This window comes from Solenopsis invicta, chromosome 2 (genome assembly GCF_016802725.1).
Source record: "Solenopsis invicta isolate M01_SB chromosome 2, UNIL_Sinv_3.0, whole genome shotgun sequence".
Classification (NCBI taxonomy): Eukaryota; Metazoa; Arthropoda; class Insecta; order Hymenoptera; family Formicidae; genus Solenopsis; species Solenopsis invicta.
In genome coordinates, this window is record NC_052665.1 from 11,071,652 (window position 1) to 11,093,202 (window position 21,551).

General features: G+C 37.9%; 3 protein-coding genes across 6 annotated transcripts; 1 reads left to right on the plus strand and 2 right to left on the minus strand.

The window, feature by feature from the left end:
• Positions 1–70: 70 nt before the first annotated feature.
• On the minus strand, positions 71–17,408 carry LOC105194990 (serine/threonine-protein kinase OSR1). 4 transcript variants are annotated; one of them, XM_039445850.1, is made up of 13 exons: positions 17,304–17,408; positions 16,724–17,006; positions 15,019–16,166; positions 10,370–10,507; positions 7,233–7,696; positions 5,570–5,682; positions 4,971–5,221; positions 4,597–4,771; positions 3,501–3,736; positions 3,177–3,291; positions 2,775–3,040; positions 2,461–2,647; positions 71–2,334 (listed from the first exon to the last, which is right to left on the minus strand). In XM_039445850.1, the coding sequence occupies exons 3-13, from the start codon at positions 15,060–15,062 to the stop codon at positions 2,257–2,259; spliced, it is 2,067 nt and encodes a 688-aa protein (XP_039301784.1). In that variant the 5' UTR covers positions 15,063–16,166; positions 16,724–17,006; positions 17,304–17,408; the 3' UTR covers positions 71–2,256. The 4 variants fall into 4 exon arrangements, with proteins under 4 accessions (XP_039301784.1, XP_011158456.2, XP_025991377.2 ...); XM_011160154.3 differs by lacking the exon at positions 17,304–17,408 and having other exon boundaries at positions 15,019–15,811; positions 15,944–16,166; positions 16,724–17,176; XM_026135592.2 differs by lacking the exon at positions 17,304–17,408 and having other exon boundaries at positions 15,019–15,344; positions 15,603–16,166; positions 16,724–17,176.
• On the plus strand, positions 7,695–18,346 carry LOC105194991. Its single transcript, XM_011160156.3, has 4 exons — positions 7,695–9,870; positions 17,171–17,407; positions 17,646–17,798; positions 18,049–18,346. Exons 1-4 carry the CDS (start codon positions 9,856–9,858, stop codon positions 18,214–18,216), a joined length of 573 nt encoding a protein of 190 aa, XP_011158458.1. The 5' UTR covers positions 7,695–9,855; the 3' UTR covers positions 18,217–18,346.
• On the minus strand, positions 18,290–21,384 carry LOC105194988 (tRNA-dihydrouridine(47) synthase [NAD(P)(+)]-like). Its single transcript, XM_011160153.3, has 5 exons — positions 21,172–21,384; positions 19,514–20,834; positions 18,843–19,210; positions 18,616–18,744; positions 18,290–18,539 (listed from the first exon to the last, which is right to left on the minus strand). Exons 1-5 carry the CDS (start codon positions 21,255–21,257, stop codon positions 18,467–18,469), a joined length of 1,977 nt encoding a protein of 658 aa, XP_011158455.1. The 5' UTR covers positions 21,258–21,384; the 3' UTR covers positions 18,290–18,466.
• Between the last annotated feature and the right edge of the window lie 167 nt (positions 21,385–21,551).

Genomic DNA, 21,551 nt, shown 5'->3' on the forward strand with positions numbered 1-21,551 from the left:
TCTCGGCTGCCGCAGTCCACAGTTCTCTTACATAGTTGTTATAAATTCACGATGAAATAAAGTACAATGATTTTTCATTGGCAAAACGACGTTTGATATTGATACAAATAAATTATCGTTTTTTTTTCTCATAATACACATTTATAATCGCTACATACAACACACTCGATTTGGCACTGCACTTTAGTCGAAAAAGAAATCCCGATCCTGACGTGAAATCTTCAGTTTGTAGTTCAATAATCGCAGTTGAAACACAGATTTCGACCAAATGCACTCTCCGAATAAGGCACGTAGTGAGATGCGCAAGCTATGTCGAATCGATCGAAACTCACTGCCAACGAAACGTGCACGAGAAATCTATAAGTGCTATCGGGATATAGTGCCATTGAATACAGCTATCGGTAAAAATCTACTTAAGCTAACATTATCATTTGCGTCTTAAAAGTATAATTATTGTTTACTCCTCGCGTATTAATCATGAAAAGTATGTCGTCTAATTAAACCACACAGCTGGCTCTTATGGAGTATATGCATATAATCATCACACATGTATATCAACAAATTTGTATTTCGATTATTACTACAACTGATTTTGCTCTTGTGTCGCTGGTTTAGTATTGCGTACGTGTATTTGTTGCGGCAAATATGGCAAAGGAAATGTGAAATTGCGTGCGAATTTTCTTTTATTAAAAACTACTAGATAAACACAATAATTTAATAGTGAAAATTCACAAAAATAGTACATATGTATATATTATTTGCAGAATATCAAGGACTGCAAAATATATATCCTTTACCATATTATGATGCGATCCGCTGCAATTTGTGTGAAAATCGATAAAATACAGAATCACACTGATTATAGCTCTGCTAGCGACTGTAATCAATTTATGATCAATTTTTCTTTTACTTTAATTTTATTTCTATCCGTGCGTGCGTGTGTGTGTGTGTGTGTGTATAACTTAAAATCCTTTCCATGCAGCATAAACTTCCGAGGGCCTTCTAAAGGCGAGACATTCTGAGAATGTTTAGATGTTCTTTGAGTAAAGTGTGTTGTATGAATTTGTTATATAAACTTTGATGATCTGCAAACACAATAAAAAGCAATAATGTCGTAAATACATATACATATGTATCTTTAAGATTTCTGAAAGATATAAAATGTTGTAAATTATGAATAATTCATGAAATTGCAATGCTATCTTTTTCGTTACTATTTTACTATGCTATGTTATATTATCGTGTGATTCTGATTTTATCCATTTTATGATGTACTTTACAAAAAGATGACTTAATTTAAAAATTTTCGAGACATACGAGGTAAAAATTTTTTATCTCTTTCTCGTTACGTCTAAAAATTGTGAAAATATTAATTTGCTCTATCGTAAGTCTATTTAATTAAGTACAAAAGAGTTTTTATTTCAACATTGTCTATGTTTGTTTCCTAGCATAAAGCATATTATATATAAATGTGTATATATATATATATATATATATATATATATATATATATATATATATATATATATACAGTTAATCTGTGTATGATACATAAACATGATGACTCTGTGTAGCATATTTAATTGTTTTTTTTTTATGTAACTAAAGCCTTGCTTAAAAGTAATTGTTTATATTTTGAACAAATAAGTTAAACTATCAAGCATTTTTCTCTCTTTCTCTCTCAATTCTCTAAATTTGCTCTTACTTATACGAAATCGTATTGCGCGGTATATTTTTATCCCATTTGATGTATCAACCACAAAGAAAAAGAAGGAAAATAACGAAAACTAATATTTACATAATACAAACGATACAATTAGATTATATAAAACTACAGCCATTATTGATTAGAGTAAGTGTATACCCCTTAAGCCAGTACAAGGATGATAATGTGAATTTTTATGTATTTGCCCCATTCGATTGTCCTCATAAACACTGACAATGTTTTCACACACTTGAGCGGTTCATTACTACCAATGTTTTGTTACAAATATGTATTTTCGAATATCTATAATTAATAATTAGAATCTGAAAGAAACAAAAGCATCAAAAGTTGATTTGCTAGGGGTGAGCATTCACTGATCAAACTAATTTATATGTGTCGTTTGTGTGTACCGAGCCTTCTTTTTTTTTATTGTTTAGTCTATCTTCAGAAATAATATCTGATTGATTTCTTAACCTTTGATACTCTCTGGATCTTGGCAAAATGTATCAATTAAGAACATTATCGAAAGTTCAGAACGCAATTGAGATTGTTTAATCAGTGATAGAGATCTGAGCAAATCCTATTAACGCCTTGTCATCTGGTACTTCGTTCGTCGCGTAGCCAGAATTCTATACAGCAAAAAAAGAAATAGTAATTATATATTTATAAACATGATTTAATTATATTATAAAAATACATGTTTTTATAATATGTTTTGTTCAATAATTAGATGTAATATGAAGACTAATATTTACCAAGGAAAACGTCACTGTTCGTAATTGTCCTCCACTCTCTATTAACTTTTTTAGATTCGTTTCTATCACCATAACATCCTTGCCATCGACCAAGTTCGCAGCGACCAATTCCGCCGCGATTCCTTGCGCGGAATCAACTCCAACGGTAAAATCGAACCTAATGTCATTAAGCTCCCGCTTTTCGTTCCTAAAAAAAAATCTTGAAATAATTATCTCTTGTTTTCTTTGAAAAATAAAGATACTAGAATAATCCATAAAAATTGATATCGAGAAAATAATTCTCATTCGCATTCTACAATGAGGATTTCACGTACCGTAATCTAAGCACCAAGTTTATGGGTTCATTTTGTCCAGTAGCTGGTATTGCGATATGACTCTGCGCTACCCTGATTTGACCATAGCATTCGTCGGCCTCGCCAGCTTCTTCGTCGCTGCTGGCCTTTTCAATTGTATTAACCGGTAACGTTTCTTTACCTTCGTCGCTGCTCGAATCACCATTGTTTTCTTCTTCCGACCAGACCCACTCTCCGGTCACTGTCCGATGCAATCGACCTGATGTGCCGGGTTGTCTCTTTGATGCCTATAAAAATAAAAATTCTCAATATTTCTTGTAGCGAATTTGAAACGTAGTTTTCCAATTTTAACTCTCAAGAATCTCAATAAAGAATAATTACATATAAATTTGTGTATACTGCACAGATAATATAAATACATACCTTTTGTACACGTGTTTCTAAACTGGGTCCAATCGCTACCAATGTTTGCTGCAAATATTTCTTATCTTTGGCTTTCTTGAAAAAGGGATGTTTTAGCAACTCGGTGGCCGTTGGTCTGAAATAATAAAAACCAGTATATAATAAATTTATTTCATAATCTTATACATTTAGTTATTACTATTTTTAATTTATTTAATAATCCATGATAATATCAAAGGCTTCAAGCCAGTTGAACACAGCGTCCATTTAAGCCAACTATTTTAACTGCTTCGGCAAACGTTATACAAAGTAGCAATACGAATAAAGTAATGCGATCCGGCTTACCTCTTGGTAGGATCCTTTTGTAAACAATCAACAATCATTTTTCGGAATGTTTTCCCATATGCTTTATATTGGTCCTTGTCATCCGCAGCGGTATCCAGAGTCGGCGGATCATTCTGCAGTGTTAGCATCAAGACCTTCATCGGAGGATATTTATGGTACGGCGCCGTGCCGCTGGCCATCTCGATCGCCGTGATGCCAAGTGACCAAATATCGGCCTTGAAATCGTAGCCATGGTCCTGCACAAACAGATATGTATATTATAATTAATTTTACAATGGCAGAAAGATTGCCAATATCTCATTTGAAATCGTGCTTGCAGAAGTTGCATGCTCGCCAGAATTTTCTAAATGTAACTTATAACGGCAGTATCATTCACAGGGTGGTTCGTCATTATCGGAAAATATATTTCTAATAGACTTTTTGACAAATTTTATGTCGATTTCTCTTGACAACAATTCTTAAACTTGTTCTGCAAAGTATCTTTGTTTAAAGTGTTTTATTCTAAATGTCATTATCAATCGCTATGTAACCATATATGTATAAGTCAAATAAACAAAAATGTGCAATTAATATGTACAGTTGCACGCACAATTTTTCATAGCATATATAAGTACAAGGAACTGATATTTTGACGAAACAAAACGAACAACAGTATAGTACAAACTTGATACAGATATACAGAGCAAAGTACAATAATGGCGTGATCAATTGAATATTATTGAAAAACTGTGATAATCTGCGTAGCGCAATACTTCCTCAACGCAATATTCTATGTGGCTACTTGCATAACATGCCTAAGGCAGATCATGCTAAAAAAAATAACATAATTGCTAATTTAAATTAATTCTTGATTCAATGGGACCATAAAAAGCATTTCCTCATATCGCACGCAACGGCAAAATCGACACCGACACAACGCAAAGTTCGCGTGTGTCGTCTCAATGATAGCAAAAGCGTATTTTGCCAGTCGCAAACGTACGGGGTCGCCAACGTACACATTTCCTGTCCCGATAAAGTGTCGTGTACATTTAACAAATGCATACACAAATGTAGACACAGAGAACACGCAGGCTAAGAAGTCTGTAGTGTTACTTTCCTCTCTCACCTGCTCCATGACCTCGGGCGCCATCCAACACGGTGTACCGACGAAAGTGTGCCGAACCTTCTGCCGGCTCAGGTCGCGTCCAGTCGCCAGCCACGCGCTGACACCGAAATCGGCGATTTGCACTGTGCCATCCTCGCCTAGTAGGATATTACCCGCTTTTATGTCCCTAATATTATTCTGTCGTTAAAATTCGTTTAGATAATAAAATAGCTACGTAGCTAATCGTTATCCTTTTAATGATACAATTCCATTCTAACGATTAAACGATAGAATAAATTGGGGAAAAAGGAAACAAACGTTACAATACTGTATTTTTAATAAAAATAATACGATATTCCGTAAGAAACAGACGTAGATCATGATACCTGTGAATCTGTCCATTGCTATGGAAATATTCAAGCCCTTTGAGCACCTCTCGAAGTACGGTGGCTATGGTGGCTTCATCGAATACTCCGTGCTTGCAATTAGTGGTCCTGGTTTTATGCTTGATGATATCCAGCAGGGATCCACCCTCAAGTAATCGTAGAACCAACCAGAGCTCCTCTTTCACCACAAACGACGTGTAATACGTGACGACGTTTTCGTGATTGCAAGAAGACATCGCCTGTATCTCTTTCTAATGGTTTGTCAAGTAAAAAGTCTCGATTAATAATAACTCCTTGTACACGTTAAACAAATATTCAGTTTAATTTATTCACAAAAAAGATTTACTTGGAGAAAAATCTGTTTTTAAAATTATACTTTCGGAACGTGAGTTTCATATCGTTGTGAGGCAATAATTAGCAGCATTATTGTACTTGATACGAAATGTTTGCATCATGTTGGATGCAACATACGTTATAATCGATAAGATCGTTAATCCAATGAATCATACAATGTATGTCTTATCAAAAGGTGCGAATGTGCGTCATATTGATCCGCCTGTGTCAAGTCCACACAATGTCAGGATTACAATAAAACTCACCAGCAGCTCGTCCATGTTCGTGTTCCATTTTTCCAAATTTATCCGTTTGATCGCGCATTTCTCCTGTCGCGGGATGCAAAACGCTGCGTGCACCACTGCGGTCGCTCCGACCCCTTGAATTTGAACAAGAAGGAATTAACAAGAGGAATTGTCTAGAAAGGAAATTTTTTTCACGCTCTATCGACGCGCAAATCACAATCGCAAAACTCGCTCTAATTAAATCACAACGGGATTTGGAAACTCGAGCAGAAATCTATTTATAAATATGCAGCAAATGTATTTCCGAGCGCCTGAGAGCGGCGAGAGACGCTTGAATTTCAAGGAGCGTCAATATTTTTTGATTTTTGTTCTCGTTACAATTTGAAATTTTAATCGGCAGTGTATCGGCAAATTTTTTACACGCGATTGCCCTCAGCGAGTTTCCATAAAACTCGGCTAAAAACGGAGCGACGTTCGTGTCGGCGAGTCGCTAAATAATTTAGTTTCGCTAACTTGCAGCTGGTGTCTTCTTACAAATATAGTACACAACGACAGGTGCAAGAAACACTCTAGTGAGTTTCAAATCACTTGCTAACATGAAAAACTATATTCCAGATATCTAAGACATACAAATAATTCTATTATATCAAAATACTGTTTAGTAAAATAAGTACATCATTTTATCATGAAACTGCCAGCACTTCTCCTGAGTAATTGAAACAACTATGTGAATCATTCAGGAAGATTTTCCAATATTTACACTAAGATACTTGAGTAAAATAATATAAAGATATAAGACTAACAATCGATTGTCAGAATTTGATTCTAGTGTCAATTTCTCGAGATACTAATGTGTTTTGACAAAATAATTATTCCTTAATAATTTCACAAAGATATTAACCCTTAAAGTACTAGATGAAAAAAGATACTTTTTTTTATTTTCTTCATTCCCATCACTTTTTCATATAAATTATTTTTTATTTAAAGTGTTTATTTAAAAAAAAAATTAAATTAAATGTAGCACAATTTAATAATTTCGAGAAACTTGATGAGAAACATACGAAATACCCATGATCTCAAAGGTATCTCAAAGGTTAAATTTGGATCGGCTCGTGTGGCGCCAGGGGCGCCCCGTTTCCCCCCATTTTTAGGACGTGCGTACGGCACTGGCAGCGCACACCGTCTCGTTCTTCGGCGGTAGGTTAACTAGGTTAGGGTAGGACGTGCAGCAGGCGGTAGCTCTCGCGTGCAGTTGCACCGATAAGCGCGTGACAGCACAAGTGCGAGAAGGACAGGTGAAACGGGAGCGAGACGGCGATCGACGAACCGTCGTCGTGTCATCCTGAAGCTGGGAAACTAGGACGATGGAACGGCCGGAGTTGACGCTCGCGATCGACGAAGCGGCAGATCTCGACGGCGAGTCTCGGTACTACCGACGTCATCATCATTATCGCCCCCGTCGCTGTCACCGTCGCCTCGTGATACACCGTTATCGGCAAGCAAACGGCCGCTATCGGGATCGACGTCCTCCGCCGCCACCGCCGCCGCCGGTGGCGCGCGTCCCTGTAACCGCGGGCAAACGTGCGAGCGAGAAGCGCGCGCGCGCCCGCGCGATTCTCCGCGCGTTCGCATCGCCCGATCGTCGCCTCCACCGGACGAATCCTCCACGGCGATCGGTACTCACCGATAACCTCCTTGAGCTCGTAATCGTCCTTGGTATTCGGCCAGCCCTGCACGACCGTGGAGGTGCTCGCGGACGCCATTTTGCTGGCCAGTGCCGTGCCGAGGCGCGCGTGCTTGCTGGCTGCTCGGGCGCCCCGTGATAACGACAGCGAAGAAGCGGTCCGCGAACTGCTGTCACGTGCTGCTACTGCTGCTGCTGCTGCTGCTGCTGCTGCTGCTGGTCGAGCGGTGGTGACGGCGGCAGGGATGGCTGTGCGAGAAGCGCAGCGGTCGTTCGTCGCGGACGCAGGTGCGCCTCGACCGTTCCGCGAGGCTGGCGACGATGCCGATGCTGCTACTGTCGCCAACACCTTCGCTATCGTCGTCGTCGTTGACGGCGATGATGGTGGCGGTGTGGACGAGCGAAACGACTTTTGGCGAAATACGCCCGGCGAGCACGACGGCAGCACGTCCGGCAAGAATCTCCTGGGGAAGAGGACGCGCGATTAACATGGCTTGAAAACATTTCCGGCCGGCAACTTTGCCAATTTCAGCACTATCATTCTCGAGAAGTTTTCAGAAGCTAAGCCGACCGATTCTATTTCTTATAAATTTCTTTACTTTAGCGTTAGAATTAACTTATAATCTTTTCATCGATTTCGTCTACCTTCATTTTTTGGAACTAATCTGTTTGACTCCTGAGAAGCTCAATTTCTGAATATTGACATAGCAAACTCATTTTCACGAATACCGCGACTATTTTATGTGAAATTTTTTTAGATTGGAAAATTCGATAAACGCATTCAAATTGGACAAGTACTTAAACACGTGTTCTTCGCACGTGCTCTTCGTACGCGTACACTCGTATCTAAAAGGAAATAGATATATATTTGAAATTTAAAGCGAGAGCGAGAAAAGGAGTTATAGCGCAATCTAGTGCAGCAGCAAAGAACAAGTCTTTTCTCTGGACCGAGCATTGAAACGCGATTGGTTTTTAGTTTCTACCTGCGAACCCATTCAACCTTACGCCAGCCCCTCCCTCCAATCTTAATTTCAGTGCAATTCAATGTAGGAGGATGAGGAACAGGCCAAAAATAATCAACCACTCGGCGAGCAGGCTTGCTGCTTTGTTCAGCTCGAACGCATTCGTCAATATAAGGTTTCTTCCATTTTCGCTTACGATCAGGGCTGAGCAAAGAGCCCCGATTGTAAGCGAATTTTCAAATACAGCTGGGCTGGACAAAAAACCTAGGTTGATTGCGATTCTTCAAATACAAAATATAGACAATCTTATTTGAATTACAAAATACAAATTTTTAATTGACAATTTAAAATACAAAATGTAATTTGAAATGTTCAGCCTTGCTTACAATACCAAAAGAAAAGAAAGAAGCGAAGAGAGCTATTAGAAATAAAATTGAGAGTCGTGCAGGGTTGTATCGTCTTTCAAAATTACATCTATACGGATTATTCATTGTAGATTGTTTTTGTTATGTTTATATAAATCTTTTTCACGTAGGCAATGCAATCCAATTTGTAAATTATTACATATTACGTAAACACGTAAATGAATAACATAATTTACAACATCGTTTACAACATCGTTTACATTGTATACACGTAATGATTTATTTACATTTTACGCGTAAATCAATCTTGCGCTCGATATACTCGATGGCGCGTCTCATTTGAATTCCCTATTAAGATGCAATCCCATTAAAGAGAGCGTACCCACCGAGAACTAATTCGCGTCTCGATTCATTGAAACGATTGACATTTCTCAGAGCAACAGAACGATGACGAACCATGGTCAAAGCCCGTATACACAACAAATTAATCGTAGTCCCATCCATCATATTCTCGCTACAACACAGTCCCATCCCGAGGCGGCGCTTCTAATTATTAAGTAGTGTGAGCGGCAATCAGTGACGCCGATCGCTTAATTGGTCCGAAAGATAAAGCCGCTCCCACCGATCATAAATATCCGTAGTATAATATTGAACAAATTGCCAGAATCTGTCTTCGCTGAAGTGATTCTTGTAGGAAAATCGTGTCCGCGATGGCGATACACGGCGGTAATAATTGTTAAAATCAACATCAATTTCATGTCATAATATTTCAGAGGTGTGGATGACGTAAAGAAGACAATTCCTTCATATCAATTCAAACGCGTTTTGCGATTTGTAATTTCTCGTTCGTGACCATTTTCCTCTCTTTTCTCTCTCTCTCTCGGAAACGCGTTAATCTTTGTGTACCTAGAATTGTCACTATCTCTAATCGACAGAAATGACGAGTCGAGGGATTCCGCGTTTCTATCGATACGACACGACGTATATCTCTCTCTTTCTCTCTCTCTCTCTCTCTTTGCTTCTCGCAATCCGCGATTAATGAATGTCACGGCGCGCGATTAGAAAATTAAATTAAACTACGCCCACACGAATTTTATCGCCGCTCTCTGTTTGCACGAAGATTTTTTGCGCACCAGAGTGACAGGTGTGTTCTTCCTCCTCTCACAGAGAAATACATATATATAAAATGAAGCATTTGTTCCGATTCAGTGATTCGTGCATCCCATCTTCCAAGGCATTCTCTTGAAAAACATCATCTTCCCTGCTCGAGCCGGCTCTACAATTATACTCAGAGAAATGAATATTCCGATAGTAAGTCTCGATAGAAAGCGGCGGACGAATTTCTCCTTAATTTCGATATGCGAGGATTTAAATCTTGTGTGACGAGCGCGTACTCGATGCGCGACGACGTGTAGTGGCTTGCTCAGCTGTTTGCGCGCCGCGCAGTTGAACCGTCCAAGCCAATATCCCCTTATAATTCAAATGTCTGCAAGCATTCAGTGTTCACAAGTGTAAGCGGGCGTTTACTTACTTCGGTTGATACTTTGCTCAAAATATATGGCTTCCTCAAGTCGGTAGAAGTCGCGAGAACACTCGCGGCACTCGTGCCAAATTATTTCCCGTCGCAATCGATTAGATTTGCACTCGGCTTTGCGACACTCCCTTGCGCGATCGAATTCTCGGGTTTCAATGTAGGTCGCATAGAACCGATCACGTGTCTCGATTTCGGACGTGTGATATAGTAAGGCGGGCAGGCAGACAGGCAGTCAGTCAGTCAGTCAGTCCAAGTCAGTTACGCTCGGTCACTCACCTACTTCTGCCGAGCACCAAAGTCGCCAGAAATCTGCTGTCTTGAAACTTCAGCTGCTCCTCCTCCGTCGATATAGGCACCGCGGCACCCAAGGCGCCTGGGGCGCCCGATTTACGTTGCCCCATGCTGCCTACGACCCTGCAAACGGATACACACACTCGTTAGGCGGGTTGCGTAGCGAAGGGAACGAAGAACGATGCGCGAAGACCATACAAATGTTATATCCTAGAACGTTACGTGCATTTGAAAGGTTGCCGCTTGCCACTCTTTGCAACAAATGAATATATTATTACTTCGAGATTCTGTAACTCTTTTAACGCTACGGCTTCTCCTTTTTCTTCTTCGCAATTGAAAAGCTATGAACAGACTAATCTGAGTTTATAATTTTCGCAAATTATATCTTGAGAATGCAATACGCTCTTCGATGCTACTTATTTTATCTTCCGGTCTCATCTTTCAGTTTAATCAATTAAATACTTAATTACAAAGGCCTACATCTATCTCGAGCCACTTGCACCCAAGATTCGAACTTTTTCCAATTTTTTCCAATGGTCTTGTTGATCCGTGGAGATGCGAAAGGGTCTTTTTTTTAAAGGGGCCTGAACTTTAATGCGCGCGTTACGCGAAATTACTCGCGCACTTCGAACCGAAGGCCCTGGGCATCGAGCCCAGTGGAATATTTCTAAATTGGCGGTCAGTCGATTGTCACCTAAATATCTAGATGGGATAATTGAGCCTGGATTGGCCTTACCAGCTATTTTTAGCCACGACAAAGGGGGTAGACCCTATTCTGTTGGCTAAAAATAATCTGATGGCGTTCACGCTTTGTTGCAGACATGTATTAAAGAATGGTCCTGGCTTCCTTTCGACGAGACTTATCCCGTCACTCGATTGACACGAAGGATAAATCATATAGGGCGTAAATGAGAATAAATTCGAACGCAGAAATTTTAAAACGCGAGTCTCGTTATCAACACGCAAGTTATCGTCGGTTTAATTTAATTCCTTATCGCCAATCTATCAATCGAATTCGATTTTTAAATACTCGAGATTTTGTAGAAAAAAGATATGATGTCTCGGTAATAACTTTGAAAAGATATAAACTTTGACAAGATAGGCCTTAAAAATTGATTGTACATGATGGAAAGAATACAATTTCAGCTTGTGAATCTGCGCAGTTTTCGAAATTATTCGATCTAATTTGAACGCAACGCGTGACATCACCCGGCGACCGTACCCCATCAACAAGAATCTTTCTTGACAGCTTCGGGCATCACCTGATTACGATTAACAGGTCTATAACGGTCTTATTCTAAAGTAATGGTCTAATTATCTCTTCAAACACGAGAGGTTCGCGTGAAAATGACACCTGTGACGTTTTAGAGTTTACCACCCCAAGCAGATCGCGATACCTTATTTTAGCACGTAGTCATTAACGCTTCTTTTCGCGTTCAGCCTCGTCTTATTTAAAGAGCTAAACCAAAATAAACACTTCATTTTCGAAGTATCCTTAAATAATTCACAGAATTCTTCCCATCATCTCTCTTATTAATTACCTGCTTCACCATTTCACTTTATTTTCCTTTGTTTCTTGTATAAATATCTTTAATTCTCTTCTGTCGAGTTTCGGATACTTTATTCTTACTATTCGGCGCATGGAGTCAGTAGAAGCAATAAAAGTTGTCTGCCTTCGTTCGAATTATCGAGTACATGAAAGGCTCAAAATTTTTTTTCATCAAACAATTTGGCAAGAAGACAGATCTATACATCGTTCCACGTTTCACTGTCTCTCAGATAACGGAATTCTCCTAATATTTAGGTTAAAAGTTTAACTTGCCGCTGGGCTAGAATTGCGATTTTAATTTAATTCGGACCAGCGGACGCCGCGTCATCTGCTGCCTACGTTCAGTTTACGCGCGGCCACGATACACTCTTCAAGTTTTCATCATTCCATCATTTCCTGCGTCCCATATCGCATCACGCGAACGGCAAGTACTATGCTCATTTATTTTACTAATCTTTGTATTTAGTGTTTTTCTTGATCTTGACAATTTTCCATCTCAATCTAATTCGTTGATATATTGTTCAAAGAAAAAAACAAAATAATTTGATACTATCTTTTTATTGACAGATTTTTGTCTTTTTTTTAAATTCGTTTTTTCCTCTTCTTTCGTAGGCTTCGAATATTTTTTCATTCGCCGCATCGAGAAACCAATAATTTTCAGATATCTGCTCGATAATAACAGCTTTCGATGTTCTTTCAATATGCATTCTGCGATGTTCTACGCAGAGCCGCATAGACATATACTTGTCAATGTGTATGAATTAATTGTCGCTACTGCGGTATTTCTAACGACATGTAGATTTATTGAATTGACTTTGCATCGATCTTAGTCACCACGTGTACAATTGAACAAACAAATGTGCCTCCCCGATCGCCATCGCTAAACGGAATTGTGACTATTGTAATATTATTGCGTTTCAATTTGCTGACTATAATATGGGTCATCATGGCCTTGACGGCAATTTCCCAATTGGCATGAAAAATAGAACGTAAATATCAAAAGTTTTCGAGATGCACAAATTTGTACTTCTTATAATTTTTTACGTCATTTAATTCAAAGAAATTCATTTCGACGTACAGTACAACAATAAATTATCTTTCGTTCCTGACGTCATAATTCAATATACTCGTTTACATCGAGATGTATTGTGTGCTTTAATATATGGCGATAACAATCGGTCACATGTTCGAGCGGAATTGATTGGACGGTAAATGACCGCGTGATTCTCAGAAGGATTTATATTCTTCAAATACCAATCTTTAATTTAAGCTCCTTCGAATTTGCTGTATGCCGCTGTGGTTATTTCCTCATGTGTACAAGTGTACGAAACAAAATTTATTCTCTGCTAGTTGTGCACTTCTATTTAGCTGATGCCAATTTATCTTTGCCTTTCACCCTGTAATTAATGTTCATTGAATCAATATTTGTTTAGTATCTACTAATTAGTATCTACTAATAAGAGAAACTAAGTTTGGTCAATACTCATCAGAAAATTGCATCTCACATTTATGTAACGTACATTAATTTGTGTACCTATAAATTTACACCTTCGACGGTTCACTCTGAATAGGATTATTTCTTATGAGGAAACGTTTAATAATTTTTTTAAAGATCAGCGATATACTCACTCCATTTTTAAGTATCGAAAAGCACGACTGATAATTGAATAGTTCTGCGACGATTACAATAATTAAGAAAGATTGTGCTGGAAATTTTCAAAGAGTCGAGATTTCGAGTTCCGCTCTCGTTTGAATCCACTTAATAACGCTCTTCATCAATGGAACCTTTACCCAGCCCGCAAGCCGAGGGTCAATTGCTTATTAACTCAAAGAGTCGTAGCGGCTATTAAACGATTTTCATTGTCATTGAAATGGTTTGCAAAAAATGATCACGTTCTTCCGGAAGCAAGCATATCTTCCATTGGTCAATACTTCCATGGATCCTACAGTCGTTATGAGCAAATTTCTTTTACAATTTTAGTGCAAATGATCACGAATCAGAGGAAACATTTTACTTCGATTCCGAAAAGTGTCTTGCAAACATCGCACTTCATCACTGACCACGTGTCCCCTTTGCAGTCATCTTAAACGTCCGGAAATGAGGCAATTTGGCGGTCACATTTACGTCGGCTTATGAAATTAGATCAAACACGCTTGAAAACGATCTAAACATTCTAAACAACGCCGCATCATCAGTTATTCGACGCCGTACAGCTGCATTCGGTACCGTATCATCAGATACGTCATCGTATACATTACTAAAAATTACCATGTCATCACATGTATATTGCAAAATCATAGTTATCAGAGAATATATGAATTATATATTTTATGTACCTCTCGTGGAAACATTTGAACTTTAAATAATTTATTCTTGCAGTTTAGCAGTTTTAAATAGCCAATTTTAGTACAATTAAATAGATTATGATTTTAATATAAAATTAATAGAAAGTCAAGTTTTTGTATGAAAACAAAAAAGAGAAACGCGGTTTTAAATTGTAACATATTCTACTTATTTCTCTTTCTCTCTGTTGCTTTCTTTAATTTATGCATCACGACAAATATTTGCATTTCATGTTTGATCTAAAATTGCCTACTTAATCTTTCCATGACATTAAAATGTCACATTAGACAAATAAAGTTTAGAATAGGATGGGATCCTATTCAACTCGGCTATCTGATTTTCATGTCACGTTGACATTTGAATGCTATCTTGATGGACAAATAAAACTCGAAAGCGGATAGCTACATTTATGCTGAGAATACGAATCATTGTTTGTTGTACAAATGATTTCCTATTTTTCTCTGTCCGGTTTACAATAGCTATACTATTGTCAGTTCAGCTATATTTTTATATATTGAAATTTTTAAATACTGATTTTAGAAATAGGAACCAAAGGTTATTAATTTATCGTTAAATATATCTAATTCTCCTCATCCTAATATTTTTATGAAAAATTCAAGGACTATTCATTTTTGCTAACTTTCGTTAACTCATTTGAGAATATTTAAATAAAATTCAAGAGACCATTGGTGTGAAATTCAAGTTAATCGTGCACGTGATGCAGTTTCCGATTGGTCTCACCTGGTGGACTTTAGAGAGCCATTCGCGTAGAGATCGGCTGCCATGGTACTGATGTCAGCCCGATGGCATCCCGGTCTTCATGGATATTCCGAGAGATGTGCGAGGAATCGCTGGAATCGCGTCGATCTCGTTTTCCCTTTCTTTACGTCCTTTTTCCCCTCGTCGAAAATCGATGCTCTCGGCGAGAATCCTTCGAAATCCTCCGCAGCTGTCACCGACAATCGTTAACCTTGACTAGGCTCATTCTCATTGCGAATGAAACACCAGTCGCTTCGGTTCAAACACGCTCGTCGTATTAACATTATCTTCATATCACTGTACACGACCTGTTAGCATGTACCGGGCGTTATATATACATACGTACATATATTCTTCGTCTATTTATCGTAACGCGAAAATTTCGTCGGAAACGCGACGTCGACGCGAGAGATTTCGAAAAAGGAGCGAGCGGAACGTCACGTGGCGAGCGCAAATTCGAGGGAACGACTGCCGCTCCGTCAACGGAGGAGACGTAGGATCATCCTGTGCTCGCCTCGTGACTGAACTATGTCAGACGGGGCACTGTCAATTGGATAACTACCTACCCCACATTGGTGTTGTCGCGTGTATGTAATGCAGCGTATCGTTGATGCCGAGATCCAGCACGTAGTTCGTGCTCTCCCACTTCTTTTAGATCATTTTATCTCCTTCTTCTTCTTCTTCTTTCATAGGTCTTTCTTATCTCTTTTAAAATACAGCACATTGTGTTTGTCCTTTTACTTTTCCTTTTCCTATTTCACTTTCCGTTTTAATTCTGCTCTCACATACGGCAAATGAGAAAAATTTTAATGCATTTAAACTCGATTCGAAAAGACTCTGCAAATCCTCTTTCTTACTTATTATTTTCAAAGGAATCTATCAATGATCTATTATCTCATTAACTTACTATTATACTTATTAGCATTTATTGACTCATTGTCTCTGACGTTACTTGAAATCCAAGTAAATGCCACAGAGCTGGAACAACACATTATCTCGTGCGTATATTCTGTCGTCACTTCGGTAGCATGAATTAACTCGATGACGCGGGAAGAATAATCCATATCATATGGCACCGTCAGCTCAATCACGCCGACCTTGCAAACTAATACTGATCTTCGCGGGAAAGCCTACAAATAAATTTGAACATTCTTATTAATATGCCATTTATCATGAAAAATTACTTTTCTTTCTTTCTTTCTTTCTTTCTCTCTCTCTCTCTCTCTCACATAATGTTAAATATTCCATCGATTTAAAAAATCTGACTATCCATAAACTTTATGGATGCAGACGTATTTGTCATAAATTCGCAAAATTTTGATCTAGATGTCCTCTACTTTAAAACCAAACCAATCTTGTTCTAAACAACAAAATCTTCTTTCCCAATCATTTTAAAGTGATCTATGCGCAAATAAAATTTAGATTTGCTTATCGAAACAATTTGTAATGCTAAAACATGAATATTTGAATAAAACGTTTTTTAGAAAATTGTTTTTTGCGACAAAAGACGCGTATAAGAGACAAGAGTTTGGTGTAATAGTTGAGAGGATAAAAGTCAAGATTGGGAATTGAGAGGACTCATGGACGAAAGAATTTGAAAATCGCGCATATCGTATTTCATGGATGTGACAGACAGCGTGAAACCATTTCGCCAGTTGCAGTACTCTAAACGAATGATTCATCCTACCTCCAATTCCCACTTGCGACGTCGACCCTCCGCGCGCGCGATTTACACATCATCAGGTTTGATGGGTCGCTAAAGGCTGCTGACTGAGACCTCCATCGAAGGTTTAGGCTTTATCAGTGACGCAACATTATACTTAAGAGGCATTGATGATTGTGTCATTGGTGAAAGAATAATCGGACATAGACGTGCGTACGTGATTTGTAATGCCAGTTGGGAGTCTTGGGATTCATCTTTCTATTGAGAAATCGACTTCAGTTTTATCAAAATAATCCGGCGTGTCACTCTGTAAAGATTTTTAAGACTGATTGTGATTATTTTTTGCGCAGGAGCAAAATAAAATCTTATTTGTAATGCTTGTTCAACGATATTATAATAAAAAAGTTTGAAGTTTTTATTTTAAATTATTTTTTCGTTTGTTTATAAGGAAGTTACATATGTTGTTCGCAGATCGCCCAGTTTTTTATTCTCTACGTGTCTTACGTGCTGAGTAAACAACTGAGTAAACAACTGAATTTCACTCAGCTAATTAGAGAGAATTTTGATCCTGAGTTTAATTATCAAAACTATCTACGTGACATACCAGTGGCAAGAGATGTCTCTTATCTACCGGAGGAATACTATGATGCAGGAAATGTGGCAAGGGAACTACGGCAACTGGACAGAGATAACAGAAATTTGATGCCTGTTAGTAATTATTTCTTACTCCTGAAAAAGACTGTTCCTTCTTAAAAGTATTAAAAAATATTAAAAAAATAAGTTCTGCTAAAAATTAGAAATTAAATTGTAATAAATTCTTATTAATTTCTTTAGATTCGTCCATTTTCTATATGGGTTTTCTATGTGTGTTGTTTATTTTTCATTTAAAATCTATATTTGTATTGAGATTTAAATGTGTACTTTTCTTCTCTTACGATTTATACAGGAATATCGCCATCTTTGCGAAACAATAACGAAAAGAGTGGACCTCCAGATTATCGATCCCGAGTACGAGTATCAACCTCCGCATTATCACGAGGTCTACTGTAAGAGCTATTCAATGTTGGACGAAGATGTACAAATATCGAAACCATTACAAGTAAATTTACACATCATATAATAAAATAGATCATCAGATTTAATGGATTCAAAGTGGTGCTTTTATTGAGCAAAAAATATGGGCCGAGTCTAAAAGAGAATTAATATTTAAATATTTAACGTTTTTTTGAGATGATTTAAGTTAAGAAATAACAAACCTGTTAGATGCTCGGGTTTTAAACTCAATGATAAATGAGAAAGTTGTTTTTTTTTTTAATCTAACATAGTTTCTTAATACATATTTTTTCCAGAAATGCGTTTATCCAGTATTCCACTGCGTGCAGAGAAGTCGGACCTTATCTTTTGTCAGACGACAATGGGACAATGAATGTTGGGAACCATATACAAAGGAAATCGCCAGCGGTTGTGACTGTATGTGGCCAGTCACTCACCTTGGCGAAATAAGGCATCATTTTTGATTTAGTAAAACTGTTTGTTAGTAAAGTTAAAGTTTCATCATAGCGAAACTTTGAACGATCACAATAAATAAAATTCTTCATAAAAATATTTATTGCATTATATAAACGCAAATAAAACGTGTTGCCAGCGTGTCATCTTACCATTATTAATCCTTCTCTTTTACGTATCGTTTATTGCGAAAAATCAACAACGTAGAACTAGTCACTTCGAAAAATGCTTTCCTATAAAAATTTATCTCGTAGTAGCGAACTATTTCCACGAGTTTGCTTTGTGCTTTGGTAAGAAATTGAATCCATCAGGCACTTTTCCAAGCAGCATCTCACTAAAAATAAACAAAAACGTTAATGTCATGGATATAGTTAAAATTAACATTACTCAACGAAAGCTAACAGCCTTACGATAATTTCACCCAATCGGCACAGTTGGAACTGGCCATCAAAGTCTCCATATCGTCGCGACCTCTATAGAACGGTGGCCTCTCGTTGATCCGCTGCGGCGGTCTCTCCAAAATTCCAACAGGAATGTACCTACAAATATACATCTCGATGTAAATGCATGTCGAAGAATAACGTGATGTTTTAATAATCGAGAGAAACATAAATTTTAAAGAATGCAAACTTCTTGCCTATGAAGGAAGGAGATCCATTCAAGCATAAATCTCCTGGTGGTTTCGACGCCGCGGGTATCTGATCCCCAATGCTCGAGTCCGTAATTCGTGTACTTCCTGAGAATATCGAATCTTTCCGCGCTCGATATATCGATTAACTTTTTCTCCTTTATCTCGGTAAAGATCCACGGTTTGATTAGTGCACCGCGCCCAATGGTGATTCCCTGCACTGTATTGTAGGTCTCTTTTATACGACGATAATCATCGAAGGATAGAATATCGCCGTTCCCAAACACAGGTATTGGCTGCGCTGCTATTGCACATTTTTCTATGTACTCCCAATCAGCCAGCTTCGTATATCTTTGCTCACGCGACCTGCCGTGAACCTGAAAAAATCACTAAACCGAATAAGAGAATCGAGAAATATAATATAGAATGATTATATTTAACATTGTTTATCTTTCTGATTGATAATCTTTTTTTTAATATTTTTTCAGATATATTTCTCTATTAGAAATTTTTCTATTAGAGTTTAAAGGTGTAGCATACAAAATTAAATTCTAAAAATTATTAAAATATTTTAAAGATTCTTTTCTCTTTTGAAAAATTCTATTCTTTGAAGGTACCATGGTGTTTTCAAAGAGACCAATTTATAATAAGCAAAACATAAATTTAACAGACTTACTCACGGTAATCATGGACACTCCCCAGTCTCGAAACTTCGGCATTAGATTATGCGCGATCGGTTTATCCATGTAGACGCCAGTTCTAGTCTTAACAGACAAGGGTATGTCCAGTACTTGGCTAACAGACTTTACCACGGTCTCAAGTACATTCAATCGATTGAGCATACCGCTACCACCGCCGGTTCTATAAATCAGATCGATCGGACATCCAAGATTTAAATCGATATAGTCGACACTAATCTCATGATTCAGCAGTTGAGCACATCGCGTCAGCACTCCCGGATTATTGCCACAGAGCTGTACGCCAAAGATATCCTCGCTTTCATGTCGCTTCACTAACGCCCATTCCTCCTGTGCGCCCTTTAGTATTTTCGGCGCCAATGCCATCTCGCCGCAGGTAATATCGGCGCCATACTCCTTGCAAATTCTTCGAAACGGCAAATTACCCACTGTAGTTAGAGGACTGAGTAGTATCTTGCCTTTCCAATCAATCATCTTCTTCTCCGACTGTCGCAATTTGATTAAATCACTATCATCTACAGGTCCGAGTTTCAATTCGTTTGATTGTTGCAAAATATTGCAATCAGAAACATCTGTTTTTGCTTCCTCGTCATTTACGTTGTCTAAAATGCTTTTATCTGCTTTCTCGTTGTTACTATTGCCAGAAATATCAACTGGAACATCTAACTTTGTATCATTCTTGTCTTCTATTTTATTATTTGAACTTGGTAATTGTGTCTTTCTCTTGGATGGACCATTAGCTTTGACAATTGCTTCTGCCTTAGCAAAAATGTATTTGTGCTTACGCAATTTGTTTTGTAGTTCTTTGGATAAGTGATTCTTTGTAGGTGGTGGACACTTACTGTATTCCTCAAGTTTCTCCTTGTCAATAATGTTAAAGCCATCTTCAGTCAAGTGTCGTGAGCCCATTCTGCAAGAGAGTCCCCTTGGGCACTTGCCAGTCAAATTGAAAATATAACATTCCGTACCTATATCTTCTGGCCTGATCTTCAAATACTCCTTTCGATCGTGCAGGAAAGTACAGCGTGGATTCGAGCAATTTCTCTCAGGTCTATCCACTGACTGATCCGCAATCCATGGGCATAAAGTCAATTCTCTGGAAACTTTAAATGGAGGCGGTCTTGCCTTATTTTGACCTCTGAGCTTCTCTCTCTTGTCATCCAATTTGGGTTTCTTAACAGGTACTTCATCCAACAACGGCGCAGCCGTATCTTCTGTGCCTATATTCACAGACACTTTCTGCCTATCGGTCTCTGTCAAGCACTGTTCACTCAATTGTCTTACATGGTCCTCGATAATAAATCTGCAATGCCAAGCACATATGTTAATTGTAAAGGTAATTATTCAGAATACCGACGTTACCTCAACTTTAATAAAATTAGGTTTATTCATAAACGTTTTAAACAATATTTATAGAACATTCATAAGTACATCATTATATATTTAATATACAGAATCCTATATTATGATTATAAAATATTGATAAAGTAATTATGCAATAAAAATTGAGAAAAAGCAATCTGAAAATACATGTGAATAGTCTGTGGAGGTTAGGAATTGAATAAGCACACTTGCAAATATACTCGTAGAAAATTCATTCGTTATAAAATTAACGTAAGCCATCCGATGCATCTACGTACTCTTCTTTTATCAAGCAAACGCCCTTCTGTCTGTCTTCCCCATAATCGAAAGAACAGTCCCCGCATTTCTCCTCGCAATCCGCCATTTCTTTACACGTGCACTGCGGCGCGGTACCGCTGCCAAACACGATTAATCTATTTAAATTATTTATCTTTGAAAATTAAAACTTTAAAATCTTCTGACCTTAAATTCGATAAGTTCTCTCGAAATCCTAATTCTTGATGTGTCGGTCAGTGTTACTCTCCTATCCAATTACATTCTCCTAATATTTCGTTAGGGTTTTTCAAAATTCAAATTTTTATTTGCGCGAAAATTTATGCGGGGTCTACATTGCAGTCGTTATGATATTGTGACGTCACGATAGACCAATCAAAGAAGA